General features: G+C 60.9%; 1 protein-coding gene across 12 annotated transcripts in view; it reads right to left on the bottom strand.

The window, feature by feature from the left end:
* Positions 1 to 2,601: 2,601 nt before the first annotated feature.
* TXNRD2 (thioredoxin reductase 2) overlaps positions 2,602 to 14,053 on the bottom strand; it is a 68,720-nt gene continuing 57,268 nt past the window's right edge. For all 12 annotated transcript variants that reach the window (XM_045363979.2, XM_005567957.4, XM_065522499.1 and 9 more), the window contains 7 exons: positions 10,361 to 10,497; positions 7,670 to 7,765; positions 7,226 to 7,318; positions 5,432 to 5,503; positions 5,156 to 5,253; positions 4,101 to 4,295; positions 2,602 to 2,895 (listed from right to left, as the gene is read on the bottom strand). In XM_045363979.2, coding sequence (XP_045219914.2) covers positions 4,172 to 4,295; positions 5,156 to 5,253; positions 5,432 to 5,503; positions 7,226 to 7,318; positions 7,670 to 7,765; positions 10,361 to 10,497 — 620 coding nt within the window. In that variant the 3' untranslated portion in view covers positions 2,602 to 2,895; positions 4,101 to 4,171. The remainder of the gene's footprint in view (positions 2,896 to 4,100; positions 4,296 to 5,155; positions 5,254 to 5,431; positions 5,504 to 7,225; positions 7,319 to 7,669; positions 7,766 to 10,360; positions 10,498 to 14,053) is intronic.

Genomic DNA, 14,053 nt, shown 5'->3' with positions numbered 1-14,053 from the left:
CTGAGCTGCTGCGCTGGGGCTGGAGTGGCCGTGGGCCAGGTAAGGCAAGCAGGTGTCAGCCGAGGTGAGCTCATGTGCCAAGACCCTGTGGGAGGAGCCCAAACCTGAGGCCAGGAAACAGGTGCTCTCAACTGCAGCCCTGCCTGACACTGCTGCTCTCACAGGGGCAGCTCTGCCTGAGGGCCCAGCCAGCACTAAGGTCACCTCACGGCCAGGAGAGCAGGGCCGAGGCGCCCGATGGCTGTCAGCTGAGGCTAGGGACAAGCGAGGCTGCAGCATGCTCAGGGAGGGGGGCTGCAGTCTGAGCATCTCAATCACCCCTCCCCTTGAGCTGATGACCCCTGCTGTACCCCCTGTTCCACTCCTCAGAGCCCTGCCAGGCCCTGCCCTCCCCTGCTGCCCCGCTCTGGCCCTGGAAGCCCTCCATAACTGTATGTCCCCTCCCCTGCATGTGGATCACCCAGGGGGCCTGGGAACTGCCCAGTGTCACTCGGGGGTGCTGGGGGCAGGAGAAGGTGACACTGTCCCATGTCAGAGTGGAGGGTGCAGCACAGGGGGTCCACTCAGCCTGGCTGGGCAGCACCCCCTGCCCACTCCTCCCCCTCCCACGTCTTTGCGAAATCTGGTGCCACAGCAGAAGTGTGCAGGATGTCGCCGCGGGTAATTGCAGGTTACACAGAACAATCTGAGGAATTAAAATCATATTTTCATTGCACCATAAAAACATGTGAAGGCGGGAAGGCGGCCCCGGGGCCAGGTGGAGAACACCCTGCTCTGGCTCCACCCTGTACTCCCTGGGCCGTCCCTGGGGAAACACAGGATCGAAACCACTATTGGCCCAGGACACTGGTCCCACACTGGGCAAGGGAGCCTGGGAGAGCGGCCGCTTTGCCCACATTGCCCTGCTGGGCCTTGGTTCCTGCCCTGGCTGTGCAGCTGCCTGGGTGGGGGCTCTGGGCCAGTGTCCCACCAGAGTAGTGAGGTGTGGGGATGGCCAGTGCCTGTGGGGTCCCCTGGGCCTGGTCTGCAGCCAGGTGCCTGCCAGTTCAGCACCGGCCCTGAGAGGGCCTGGGGCAGCGGTGCTGGCCTGTTTGTGGCAGCTCTTTGCCTGCAGCACCCATTGCTTGTAAACTGCGCTGGACCCCTGCCTGCCACTTACCAGGAGAGTATGAGCCCCTGTGCAGCGGGAGCCCAAGGACCCACGGCTGCCTGGGATGTGTGTGGTGGACGTTTTGGTCCCTCCTAGGGGATGCGCAGGCCGGCTGAATGGGCCACACAGCGCGGGAGAGCTGAGGTCACAGAGAGCAGGTATGTGGTACACGGTGTGTTCCAGGAAGAAAGGGCACGCAGGGAAAACCACCTGGAGGGGCCAGTGGGGACACAGACGTGTGGGTGGCTCTCAGGCCCCCAGCAACAGGCACTCCTGGTCGGCTGGGCGGGCAGGGAGGCGAGAGGCCCTCCTGGCAGAGTGCCGCCCAGCGTGTACTGCGGGCTCCACACAGCTGCATCCTCTCCATCACCACAAAAGCACCAAGGCCATTTCAAGTTTTCCCTGTGCTCCCTGGCAGGGACTGATCCCAGGGCCGAGGAATCCACAGGCCCTCTGCCCCCTTCCTGGCTGCTGCCCAGAGCCACCCCCTAGAGCCCAGGCAGCAGGTGTAGGCCGACCTCCCGGCCTTGCGGTGCCCCCAAGGCAAAAAACTTGCAGGCCTAGAGGCAAGCCCCACCCACAGGATCCAGCCCAGGCATGCCACCAGCCGTGCGTTAAATGGGACATGGCTGATCAGGAGCTGCACTTGTGGGAGGGCCTGGCCCAGCACTTGGCATCTTAAGTGGGTGTCTGAGAGCTCACGCGCACGCTTCACACGGCAAGTCGGGCTTCTGCAGGCCCATTAAGGCGCAAAGGCATTCCTCTGTGCACTGACAAGCAGGGTCCCATCCAGGGCTCGGGGCCGGCAGACTAAGTGATGTTTTCTTAAGGAAGACACGCGATTAGCCACCGCTAAAGCCCCAGCACAATGGAGGGCCCGGCCGTGGCTGTCAGCGCTGTCTCTCGGCAGTGACTGACAGGCGCTCCCCAGCCCATCAAGCCTCAATGCACAGGATTAGCCTGACGCAGTCGACAAGCTGACTTGGAGGGCCACAGTGGAAACCGGCAAAGTGACTGACATCCAGGGACAGAGAGCCTCACACAGCCCTGCTACCTCCCATCATGGGCCCGCCCGTTGGCGGGCTGTTCCAGAACAAAGCCAGTGTCGCCGCCCCTCCCGAGAGCCTGCCTGGCGCTGGGCTGCCGTTCTTGCCTCAAGGTGCAGAGACCAGGCAGAGGGTCCCAGGAAAAACCCTCAGTGGGCGTCTTCAGGCCAGAGGCCAGACAGCTGTGGGGCAGGTGGGGTGGCTCTGCCTCCTGCCTAGGTGGGGTCCCCAGCACTGCAAGGCTGCTCCCCTCTGCCCAGGGCTGCTCGGAATTGTGCTCAGGAGTTCAAGGGGCCCCAGCGGACCCTGGGCTGCACATGATTTAAGAGGGGCCCGGTGACCTGGCCAGACCCCACCCACCTGGGCGATCCTGGGGCCCGTCAGGGACACCACAGGCAGAGCACGTTTCAGAAAAAGCACCCTCTTTATTTGCACTGCAGAAATGCCAGGGGGCTCGGACATGGGTGCCCACAGGGTGGGTTTCCACCCAGGTCGTCATCATCTGGCAGCAGGAGCCTAGAAGGAGTGCCAGGCGGCAGAGGCTGAGAGGTGCAGGTGTGAGGTGGACAGTCCCCTGAGCCATCCCTGCGGGGCACGCGGGGCACACAGGCCACCTGTCCAGCACTTGTGCTCCACGCTGACCGTCTCACAGGCGCTCCAGGAGAAGGGTGAGGCCCTCCAAACCTGCCTGCAGCCATCCTGCCAACAACGGGAAGGTCAAGGCAGCCACCCACCCCTCCCATCAGCCTGGTCATGTCTCCCACTGCCACACCCAGGGACCCCCAAGGGAGAGACGGGTGAGAAACAAACCCTGCAGAGAGTGGCCCCACCCCAGGGCGATGCGTCACAGGGAGCGACGCAGTGCTACAAAAATATTTTGAAATGATAAAAATTTATAGCAGGCTCCTAACAAAACAGCTCTGGGAGGTGCAATGTTCTGATAAGAGTTTCCTCAGGATGCCCTTTGTTTATTCCTATCAAGCTCAGCCCCGCCGGGGGGAGGCAGCCACAGCGAAGCAGGGGGCTCTGAGTACCCCTAGAGAGGCCTCCCCAGAGCCCCTCGGCACCATGCGGACCCCAGAGCCTGTCCACAGGCATCTTCGGGGGAGCCCACTGCTCTGCCTGGTCTCCACCTCAGCCCCAGGGGAGAGATGGAGCCCAAACACCCCCAACCCCGGGACAGGCTGACAGCCGTGGGGGTGCCCCAGGTGGGCTGGATGGCACAGGCTAAGGGCCCACCCTGCCCCGGCCCCCGTCCTCAGCCCTGGCCGGAGGATGCACTGTCAGACCACGAGGCGAGAGGGCTCTGGCACAGGCATCCCTGGGGCAGAGGCCAGGAGCTCTCTCCAGTTTCTTCCTCCTGGGAAGAGGATGAACAACATGCCCCTGGCCAGCCTGACTGCAGAGCTGAAACAGAACCAAATGTGTGGGGCAGGCTGGGCAGGGCCGGCCATCACAGGGCAGCGCCTCCACCTTCTGGGAGGCAAGGAAACAAGCGGGCCCTGAACTCTGCAGGAGCCAGGTGGGAGGCCAGCTTCCCGACTGCAGCCGCCTGTGAAGCAGCAACTTGAGATGCCCGACTTCAGCCCGCCCCGTACACCCTCCACGCCAGCATCCGCCTGGGCCAGGCTCCTACGGATGAGCCCTGTTTCTTGAGACCTCTTGTGTGTGGGGAGCAGCTGTGGCCAGGCCGGGGTCTGGGGTTCCCGGGGAGGTTTGGGCCCTTGGGGACTTCTCCTCCTGCCTGTCACCAATGTGGCCTGGTTACAGGACGGAGCATCCCTGTTCTGGGTGGCGTGGCAGGTACAGCCTTGCTGTACACCTGGAGGGAGCCCATGGCCAGGGCTCCTGCACCCCTGCCATGTGCCCTGTCCTCAAACACAGAGCCGGCCCCACTTGCATACCTGGGTCTGGCCTCCGAGGAGCTGGCGGCGGGCGCACCGTGTGCCCTGGCCTGCAGGGATGGTGCTTACCCTCAGCAGCCTGTCACCGTGGGGTCCAGGCCTGAGCGCTTGGAGATGCGCAGCTTGACTACCTCCTCGGAGCATGTGGGATGGATACCCACGGTCCGCATCACCTGCGCGTAGGAGGCCCCACACCTGCACATATAGGGGATGGGGGAGGCAGGCGGGGGTCAGCACAGGGAGGGGGGTCCACAGCATCCCATCCCTGGGAAGAGGAGGGCCTCGGAGGCTGCTGGTCTCTTCACTGTCCCCTAACCCCCAGCCAGAAGCCAGGACCCCTGCCCACACCTGTGGGAGCCATCCACCTCCCTCCCAGCAGATGCTCAGCGCTCATCTAGCCCACCTCCCACCCAGCCACGCCCTGGCTTGCCCTGGCCTGGCTTCCTGCTGTTCCATCCCCTGCCCCCAGGCACAGTCCTGCCTTAGGCCTCTGCTCTCTGCTTTACCCACAGACAGCGCATCCTGACCTCACCACACCACCGCCCCCCAGGCCCCACATCCAGCCAGCCACGTCTCTCAGGCCATGCACAATGTCCCAACCTCCAACTACCCCTGTCAACCCACCCAGAGCCTTTGCCACGGCTTCCTTTGACCCCGGGACACCGAAAACACACAGCCTGAGCCCAAGACCCGGGCAATGGCCCCAGCTCCAGAAGACATGCAGCAGCCCTGGGGTGGCTCTCCAGGCACTGGCGCCCCGCTCATGGTGGCATCAGTGCTGGGCCGGGTGGGCGAGGGCCCCAGCAGCGACCCGGGGCCACAGTGGACACCTCGCCTGGCTCTGGCTGGCTCAACAGCATCTGGCTGGGGCAGAGCTGCCCCTTGTCTCCCTGAACCCGCCCTGTCTGAGGAGGGCCTGAGGAATCTCTGCTGCAAACCCGCGAAGGCCACATAAATGCAGCAAGAGAGGCAGCAGCTCTCCACTGCCGCACTGCTGGCACTCGAGGGACACCCGGCTGCGCATCGCATCACGGCCCGCATTCCTCGGGACTTACTTGATCCCCAGAGCAAATCCTTGAGTAACTTCGCCTGCGTTGGGGCCAAGGAAGTGCAGGCCCAGCACCAGCTGCGGGGGCTCCCTCAGGCACACCATCTGAAAGCCGCACATCTCAGCTACCAGCCCAGGAGGGGGCTGGGTCACGTCCACCCTGCATCCACCCTGCACCCTGCCTGGGGGGCATGGCTGGGGCCAGCCCTTGGGTATTAGCCCTGCCGGGCTCTTTCCCACCCTCCCTCTCACCCTCAGCACCCTGGGCCACAGGGATGCTCACCTTTACATAACACTGGGATGCATCCCGTCCAGCCACCGTGAATTCCAGCGGTTTATAATGGGCGTGATAGACCTGGGGACAGGATACCACCCCTGGATCAGTGCTGGGACAAACAAACCTTGTGGCACCTGCAGCTCCCACAGGCTGCATGGGCAAGGCAGGGTCATGATGGGCAGGAACCATCCATCTCGCCTGAAGGTCTGGTCTGGGATGGGGAGGAGGGCTTGGCTGGCTACAGGCTGTGTGCAGGCAGCCAGTGGCTGGAGCCATGCTCTACAGGACAGACCCTCTCCCAAACAAGCCTGGGACCCCCGCAGACCACAGCAACAGAGCAGGCATCAGGCAACCCAAGCACCCAGGCTGGGCACAGCAAACCTGCGTGGATACAGCTCCCCCACAACCAACGGCGGAGGCAAGAATGGGTGAGCAGGCGACCACCCGGCTCCCTCGGGCATCCTGGTGCTCCCTTGGCCCTCACTGGAGCAAGGCCGCTGTGGCCACACCAGAGCCGGAGCTGTTGGACAAAGGCTTTCAGCACCCTTGAAGGGCTCGACAGCGTGTCCGGGGCTGCGGCCAAGTAAAAAATGAGCGGGGCCCTCACATGTGCTGCACAGCCATTATTAATTAATGGAACTTCAGAGAATATTGTTCTAACTAAGACAGAATTGAAAAGAAAACAAACAAAGAGTATTTGGCCATTCAACATCGTGAAACATAAAACAACATTATAAAATGCCAGGAACATATGTCCCAGCGCACTTGTGATGAATCAAACAAAAATAGCAAATAAAGTGCCTCGGGGAAGGCTGGCCTGTCAGGCCTGTCCTGTTGATGGAGAGGACTGGGGTGGAGGGGGAAGGGCCCAGCCCTGGAGCCCAGTGACTCATCCCCAAAGGCCCCAGGCCCCACCACCCAGGCCACAGGCTCCGGTTTCTCTGGGTGCCTGCAAGCTGCCGCGGCAGCAAGATGAAACCGCACCGAAGGCTTCCAGCTACCATGGCCCGGCAGGCTTCAGAGCCCCTGCATTCTTCCAGGCCACCCCAGAGCCACAGCCACCTGCCACAGCAGATCCCCAAAGCAGCCTTGCTCCATGAAAACCCCTTTCCTCCAGGGTGAGTGCCTGAGCCTGGAAGAAGCTGGAAGAGGATAGGTGTCAGGATGTGGTGGGGGGCGAGGGGTGGGGGGCTCTTGCCTGGGAGACAACCCGGGCAGTCCAGGAAGACGAGGTGTAGGGTGGTTAGGGGGTGGGGGTGGAAGCAGAGGTCGGAGGCCCCTGGGAGAAACCTTTCTGGGTCGAGTGAGATTCAAGTCCCTGCAAGGTGGGGACAGCACAGAGGCACCTTCGGGGCCCTGGTGCTTTCAGGGAGAAGCAGCTGTGTGCTGGAGTGGGGCCGGCGCTCAGCTGACCTCAGCAGGGGAGCGGGTGGCACCATGGTGGTGACCCAGTTGGTGCTGGGCACCCCTACAGCATGGTTGGGGTGGGGCTGGGGGCTTCTGGACCACAGGGCTTCTTGCCCTCAGAACAAGGCAGCCAAGGGCCTTCCCCTCACTGCTGTGACACGTGGTGGCAGAGACCAGAGGTACCTAAGCCCAGTCACCCCGAGGCTGCCAAAGCCCAGGCACCCCCGTTTCTGGGGCTGCTCCCAACGTGTCCCTTCCTGCTACACACAGCCACCGCTCAGGGCCCCTGGAAAGGAGAGACCCCGGCGCCCTGTTCACAAGGCCTCCGCCCAGAGCGTGGAGTGAGGTCGCGGAGTCGCCACTGTCCTCAGCTGCACTGCTCCCAGGCCTCACCTCAACATGCTCCTGCCCGTGGCGAGCCACTGCCTCCTCCTCGGACAGCCCCACACAGCCATACTCCAGCGGGGTGAAGACGGTCGTGGGAACCTGAAAGCAGATCTGGAGTCAGGGAGGGCCCTTGGGCCCCGAAAATCGAAGGTCCCCATTGCATGTGACGCAAAGAGCAGTGATCACAGACCAGGCCCAGATGTGCCTGGAGCAGGCTGCAAGTACAGCAGGCGACCCACCTGCCCGCGCCTGCGCCACACTCTCAGAACGGAGCCCCACACACACGCTTGCACACACACGTGTGCACAACACCCCCGCATAAGCGCACACACATGCATGCCCACACCTACATGCAGACACACAGCGCACAAAAGCCCCTCACCCCAGAAGAGCTAGCCTCGAACTCGGCCTCTCCCGGGCTGCACGTGGCGTCCGCTAGATAGAACTCACATTGTCATAGTCCATCAGGTCTGAGGACCCGCCGAAGAGCCGCTGCACCAGGAGCCTCCCAGCCATGATAGCCGTGGGTGTCAGCTCAGGCCGCCCCTTGGGGAAGGCACAGCGGGGCGACGTCAGCACCATGTCCGGGGTTATATGCAGCCCCCATGCCACCACCCTTTGCCCCCCAAGTGGGCATCTCCCTTTAGAAAATCCCCAACACTGGCACCGAGTACGGTGACGTAAAGCCTCCCCCTGGAGCTCGTCCCCCTGCGGGGCATCCCAGGGACCTAGGTAGGTCACTCATTCTCCCGCTTGTTGCCCTCCACCCTGCCCTGGGAAAGGAGTCCGCTGCCGATGAGGCCGGCCGTGCCACCCTCACATGCTCAAGCCTTCTCTGCAAACCCCTTCTGCACGCTGCTGACCTCGGAGGGCTGCCTGATGACCAGGCTCAAAAGAGCCCTTGCTACCGTTTGCATTCACTGGAATCCCCGGCTGAAAAGGGACCCCAAAGCGTTCCACACACTCCCGACGTGCAGCTCGACTTGCACGTCACAGTCCACAACAAATTCCAAATCAGAACGTCGCTGTGCTGGAGAGCCCTCCGTCCCAGGGTGTCCCCGGCCTTGGGGGTTCCAGCACCGTCCTCTGGGATGGGCTGCCAATCACCTTGGCAGCAGGAAATGCAGATGTTGTTTGGCATTCCAGAAATGCGTAGAGATCCGTGGAGATAAACTCAGAGCGCAGCCTGCGCATTCCAGCAGGCCTGACTAACTGCGGAAACGTCCCGGCGGCGGCGCACAGTGCACAACATCTCATTAAACAATAGCCCCCGCCCCGCCCACAGGCTCTTCCCAGCCGCTCAAGGGACCACTGGTTGGGTGTTAACTCTTTGGACTGTTCAGAATGACCTTTCTGAGTGGATTTAATGTTTAAATAAAGAATGCCTTTGTGTGTGCCATGCATTTCTGGCAAAACAGTTTGAAATGTTACAGTTTCCAACGCAGGAGCCTGGGAGCTACACACTTGCAGAGGGAAAACTCAGATTCCCAAGACAGAAGGGAGGCTTCCTGCTGTGCACAGAGATGCACGTGGCACTGTCTCAGGGTGCAGTGCTCACAGGATGCAACAGACCATGCAGTCAGAGACCACTGCACCTACATGGTCCAAGGCAGAGGCTGCGCTTGCAGAAATCACACTGAGCAGCTGAACCATCCAGCTAAGCAAGCTGGGGCTGCAGGCATGTGGCCGAGGCATGTGGAGTCACGTGCTCTGTCCACACAATCGGGACGGCTAGATGGGCCCTACAGGACCCTGCTGGGTCCGCCTGGAGCCTCAGAGTGTGACCTTATTTGGAAATAAGTTCTTTGCAGATATAATTAAAGTAAGGATGGAGATGAAGTCATCCTGGATTAGGGTGGACCCTAAATCCAATGACAGAGAAACTGTAAGAAGCAAATCAGGGCCCAGAGACACACCCAGGAGACTGTCACGTGATGATGAGGCAGAGAGAGGAGTGATAACAGCCACAACCCGAGGGACGCCGGAGGTGTCCTACCCCAGAGGCTTCTGAGAGAGCCTGGCCCAGCTGACACTTTTTGAGATGGAGTCTCGCTGTCACCCAGGCTGGAGTGCAATGGCACGATCTTGGCTCATGGTAACCTCCACCTTCCTCCTCCCGAGTTCAAATGATTCTCCTGCCTCAGCCTCCCGGGTAGCTGGGATTACAGATACGTGCCACCACGCCTGGCTAATTTTTGTATTTTTTTAGTAGAGACGGTTTCACCATGTTGGCTAGGCTGGTCTTGAACTCCTGACCTCAAGTAATCTGCCTGCCTTGGCGTCCCAAAGTGCTGGGATTATAAGCATGAGACACCACACCCAGTCCCAGCTGACACTTTGATTTCAGACTACTGCCCCCAAACGTGAGAGAATCCATGTCTGCTGTTCTGGGCCACCCGTGTGTGGTGATTTAGTTGTGCAGCCCCAGGACGCTGACACCAACAGGTCTCGCTACAAAGAAGCTCTCAGGGACACTCCAGAGCCACTCTCAGCAGCAGGCACTGGACACATGCAGGACAGGCAGAGCACTCCTGAGGCTGCCGGGGTGCAGCATCCCAAGACTGACCACCCAGGTCCCTTACTGGGGCCATGGGTAAGGAGGGCTCCAGAGCCCCCACCCAGGAAAGACTGGAGCTGATCTTCACAGCAGCAGCTGAGAGCAAAGGACCTGTACCGGTGTGACACCCAGAGGCAAGCCAGAGGATACGAAGGTGGGGAGGGCGGGGCCAGGTGGGCCCAAACTGGACCTGCCTCAACCCTGTGGGGACAGGATGGCCCCAAGGCCATGTCCAGTGGTGGCATTTCTAAGCCTATGCCTCCAGCCTACCTGCCGGGGGTTGGGGCCTGCGTGCAGAACTGACCCATGCCCAGTTCCCAGCAGGCGTCCACTGCTGGTGCTTGCAGCTGTCTTTAGGCCTTCCACACTCCCGCCACAGAAAGGAAAGGAAAGGCAGAGAGCTGAGGCCCAAGTCCAGGTTGCCCCAGAACTCCAGACAGGTTGGCCCTGGGGTTTGACCCAGAGCCTCTGTGATCAGAGAAAGTGTTGTTTCTCTCCCACAGGACAGAAGCAGCCGGAGCCCAGCGAGCAGGGGTGGTGGGGCAGGCAGGGGCAGGGGCCTGGTCCCAGGACGCATGCCGTACCTCCACCACGTCACCAATGGCGTAGATGTGGGGCACAGAGGTGCCTTCCCGGGAGTCCACCAGGATCTTCTGAGTGTCGGGGCTAGTATCTACCCCAGCCTTCTCCAAATTCAGACTTCTGGTGTCTGGTACTCGACCTGAAGGAAATAGAGAGGGGGCTGAAAGGTCATCTTCAGTGGCTTTGACCTAGAGCTGTTGTATTTAAACTATTTCTCAGAATGTCCACTTACAGACCGGGTACGGTGGCTCATGCCTGTAATCCCAGCACTGTGGGAGGACGAGGTGGGCGGATCACCTGAGGTCAGGAGTTCGAGAACAGCCTGGCCAACATGATGAAACCCTGTCTCAGCCGGGCGCGATGGCTCACGTCTGTAATCCCAACACTTTGGGAGGCCGAGGCAAGTGGATCACCTGAGGTCTGGAGTTCAAAACCAGCCCGGCCAACATAGTGAAACCCCATCTCTACTAAAAATACAAAATTACCTAGGCATAGTGGTGCACACCTATAGTCCCAGCTACTCAGGAGACTGAATCGCTTGAACCCAGGAGGCGGAGGCTGCAGTGAGCTGAGATTGCACCATTGCGCTCCAGCCTGGGCGACAAGAGCAAAACTCTGTCTCAAAACAAACAAACAAAAACAAAAACAGAAAAGTAAAGAAAAGAAACCCTGTCTCTACTAAAAATACAAAAATTAGCTGGGTGTGGTGGTGCGCACCTGTAGTCCCAGCTACTTGGGAGGGTGAGGTATGGGAATCACTTGAACCCGGGAGGTGGAGGTTGCAGTGAGCCAAGATCACACCACTGCACTCCAGCCTGGGTGAGAGAGTGAGACTCTGTCTCAAGAAAAAAGAATGTCAACTTAGAACCGGCCAAAAGTGAAGCACCAGCAGCGCAGAGGGGCTCCTGGCCTCTGCAGGAGGTGGCAGGCAGGTCTGAAACAGACGCTGGTCAGATGACAGCTGGCACAGGAGACAAGGCGGGGTGCCACCCGCGGAGACCAGTTGGCCTTAGACTGGTTCCTGGCATGCAGGAAAGGAAGAGGCACTTGCCAATGCTGGGGCTCCCTGACATCAAAGAGTGCTAAGTGTGGGATTCCAGAACCTTCCACATGCCCAGGCCTCAGGCCCTGCTGCAGGGCCACCAGCACAGTGCCAATGGCTCTGGTACCGACTTCATCCGGAGAAACCAGCCCTTCGTGGGGAGCTGCTGGCACCTGGCCTGCCTGGTCACCCTGCATCTGTCTGCAGCACTGCAGCCTGATACCATCAGGCAGTGAGACCGAGAGTCCAGAGGGGCCTCCTTCGAGGACACCTGCAGGCTCCCGATGGCCTCCTCCCTATCTGGACAGGCTGAAGAGGAGCCAGCCACACCCTGGACTGTACCCCAACAATGCTCAAGTCCTGGGTCTGGCCCTCTGCCCAGGTAGGGCCTGAAGGTCTCTCCCCATTAGGGGAAAGGAAGCCCCCCCAACCCACTAGCAGAGGGCCAAGTGAGCAGAGCTAGCAGCTGGGTCTCCCGCCTGCTCTGTGCTGCAGCCCCCCATGGCTGCCTGGCACACAGCCCCAGCCTAGAGACCTCAGGGCCGAGGGGAGCTGAGCTAAGGGGCAGCGTCCTAACTACACCATGCCCATTCTAGGGGGCAGCTGGCTCAGCTGATCCTGCTCTTGGGTGCAAAGGTCAAGAGGGGCAGGGGATGGCCAGTCCAGGGGGTCAGCACAGCTGCCCCCTGCCAGTCTCCACATAGCCTGGGGCCCGGAGAGAGGGCACCGCATAGGCCTCTTCACAGCCCAAGGGCCAGCAGAGGTCCCTTCCTCCCCTAACTCAGATGGGTGTGGCTTTGCCAGGCCGGAGGGCGGCCACAGCAGCTTTTCCCTCCCAATCCCAGCTGCTCTCGGCTCCCAGGGACTCAGGATGATCCACCGATGGCAAAGGCGGTTTGGCGTCAAAGGCATAGGACCCCTGCTCATTGTGGCTGCGACAAACCAGCTGCTGGCCGGCATGTGGGTGGCGCCCACCTAAGCATCTGGAAGCTGAAGCTCCCGTGAAAGGGAACCCTTAAGTCTCCAGCTGCCGTCCTGGGGCGGGAGTCAAAACATACAAACTTGGCTAAGCTGGCTTGCGGGAGGCTGGCTCCAGCCTCTGTGCTCTGCTCAGCCGCAGGAATTGGGTGCCGGGAGGGCTGGCACCGGCTGGGGATCAGCCCAGACACAGGGGATGCCAGCCCACATCAGAGGAAGGAGCTGGGCCCCATGGGCAGGGCTGGGGCACAAAGGAGGGGCCGAGGTCCCTGCAGGCAGGGGGCTCACGCCCAGCCCTCTGGTCCCTCCCCAACCTGGTGTCCAGCCCACCAGACCCAGTACTTCCTGGTGCCTGTGGGAATAGAACATCTGACGCTGCACCCACACTCTCCTCTGCATGCTTGCCTGGCTGGTCCCAGGAAGCCAAGGGACTCATCATGTTCCTCATGATAACTATGGCAACTATAGACCTTGCAGGTGCTGACCAAACCCTGTCCCCAGGTCTGAAGGAAATAAAGATAAATTTAAAAGTAGTCACAAGAGATAAGAGAGGCGTGGAATTAGGTGGCCCATCCAAAGCCGGGACTCTTCTGCACACGCTGTGTGGATCCCTCTGGGAAGTTGGTGGGAATGTGATGGAGCCACTAATGTGAAAAGCATGACAACAGGACAGGCTGGATGGCCAGGGGAGAGAGGGCTGCATGGCACAGACACACCTGGCCCTGCAGGGACTCCATAGCCCATTAGGGAAGAACAGCAAAGGAAGAGTGAGTGGCCTGTGGCAGGTAGCAGGCTCAGCCCTGAGGAGGGCAGCCAAGGGCACAGTGGGGTTAGAAGCTGGGCCGGTGGGACGTGGCTGGGAGTGGGTGCAGGGAAGAGGCCTGTTCCACTTGGGTGGGGCCACGTCCCCAGCTGTGGCCAGCCCTGATGGCAGGACACCAAGCCCTGAGCCCCACTATGGGTCTTGCAAGCAAAGGACTGGGCAGTGGCCAGAGAAGGGCCAGATATCCCTGCTGGTGCTGGACAGCCAGTCAGGTGTCCTAGGCCCCACTGGTTCAGGCCTGAAGCCCTGCAGGAGGGTGAACGACTCGTGCCAAGGTGGGGACCCAGTGGGGCCCGAATGGTGTGAGCAGCAGGATGCAGGCGGCTGTGCCCAGTCAGGTCCCCACCATTTCCCTCCTATGCCAGGATAAAGGCGCACCACTCAGGCCATTTGGGGAAAGAAGGGCGCCTGCACCAGTGTCTTTCGCCCCTGCATGTTGTGCTCTGAGCTTTCCCAGCTGTGCCTGCGGCCCACTGCAGGCCTCCCCATGGAGGGGCTCTGTGCTCCCTGCAGCTCCGTCCTCGCAGCCTTGGCTCTTGAGCACCCAGTGCAGTGTTTGCCAAGTGCTGCTGAATGGCCCCTCCTGAGGTAGGACATTTGGTGGCTCTCGAGTCTCTGATTCCTAGACACCACCAGGATGGAGACCTGGGGCACCAGCTCGCCATGTGTCAGCTGAGTTCCTGGGGCAGATCCTCAGAAGAAGGGCAGCCAGCTGAGTGGGGGCTTCCGGGTGCAGGACACTCCTTAGACTCTGTTCCTTCCGGGGGCAGGCGGCGCACAGCGCTCTCTGTCATGCTGCTTTAATTTGCACTTCTTTGATGACTGGTAAGATGAAGTAATTTTTGGCCACGT

The sequence above is a fragment of the Macaca fascicularis genome, chromosome 10 (genome assembly GCF_037993035.2).
Source record: "Macaca fascicularis isolate 582-1 chromosome 10, T2T-MFA8v1.1".
NCBI classification, from domain to species: Eukaryota; Metazoa; Chordata; class Mammalia; order Primates; family Cercopithecidae; genus Macaca; species Macaca fascicularis.
Note: the sequence above shows the minus strand (reverse complement) of the source record. Positions and strands in the feature narration are given on the sequence as shown.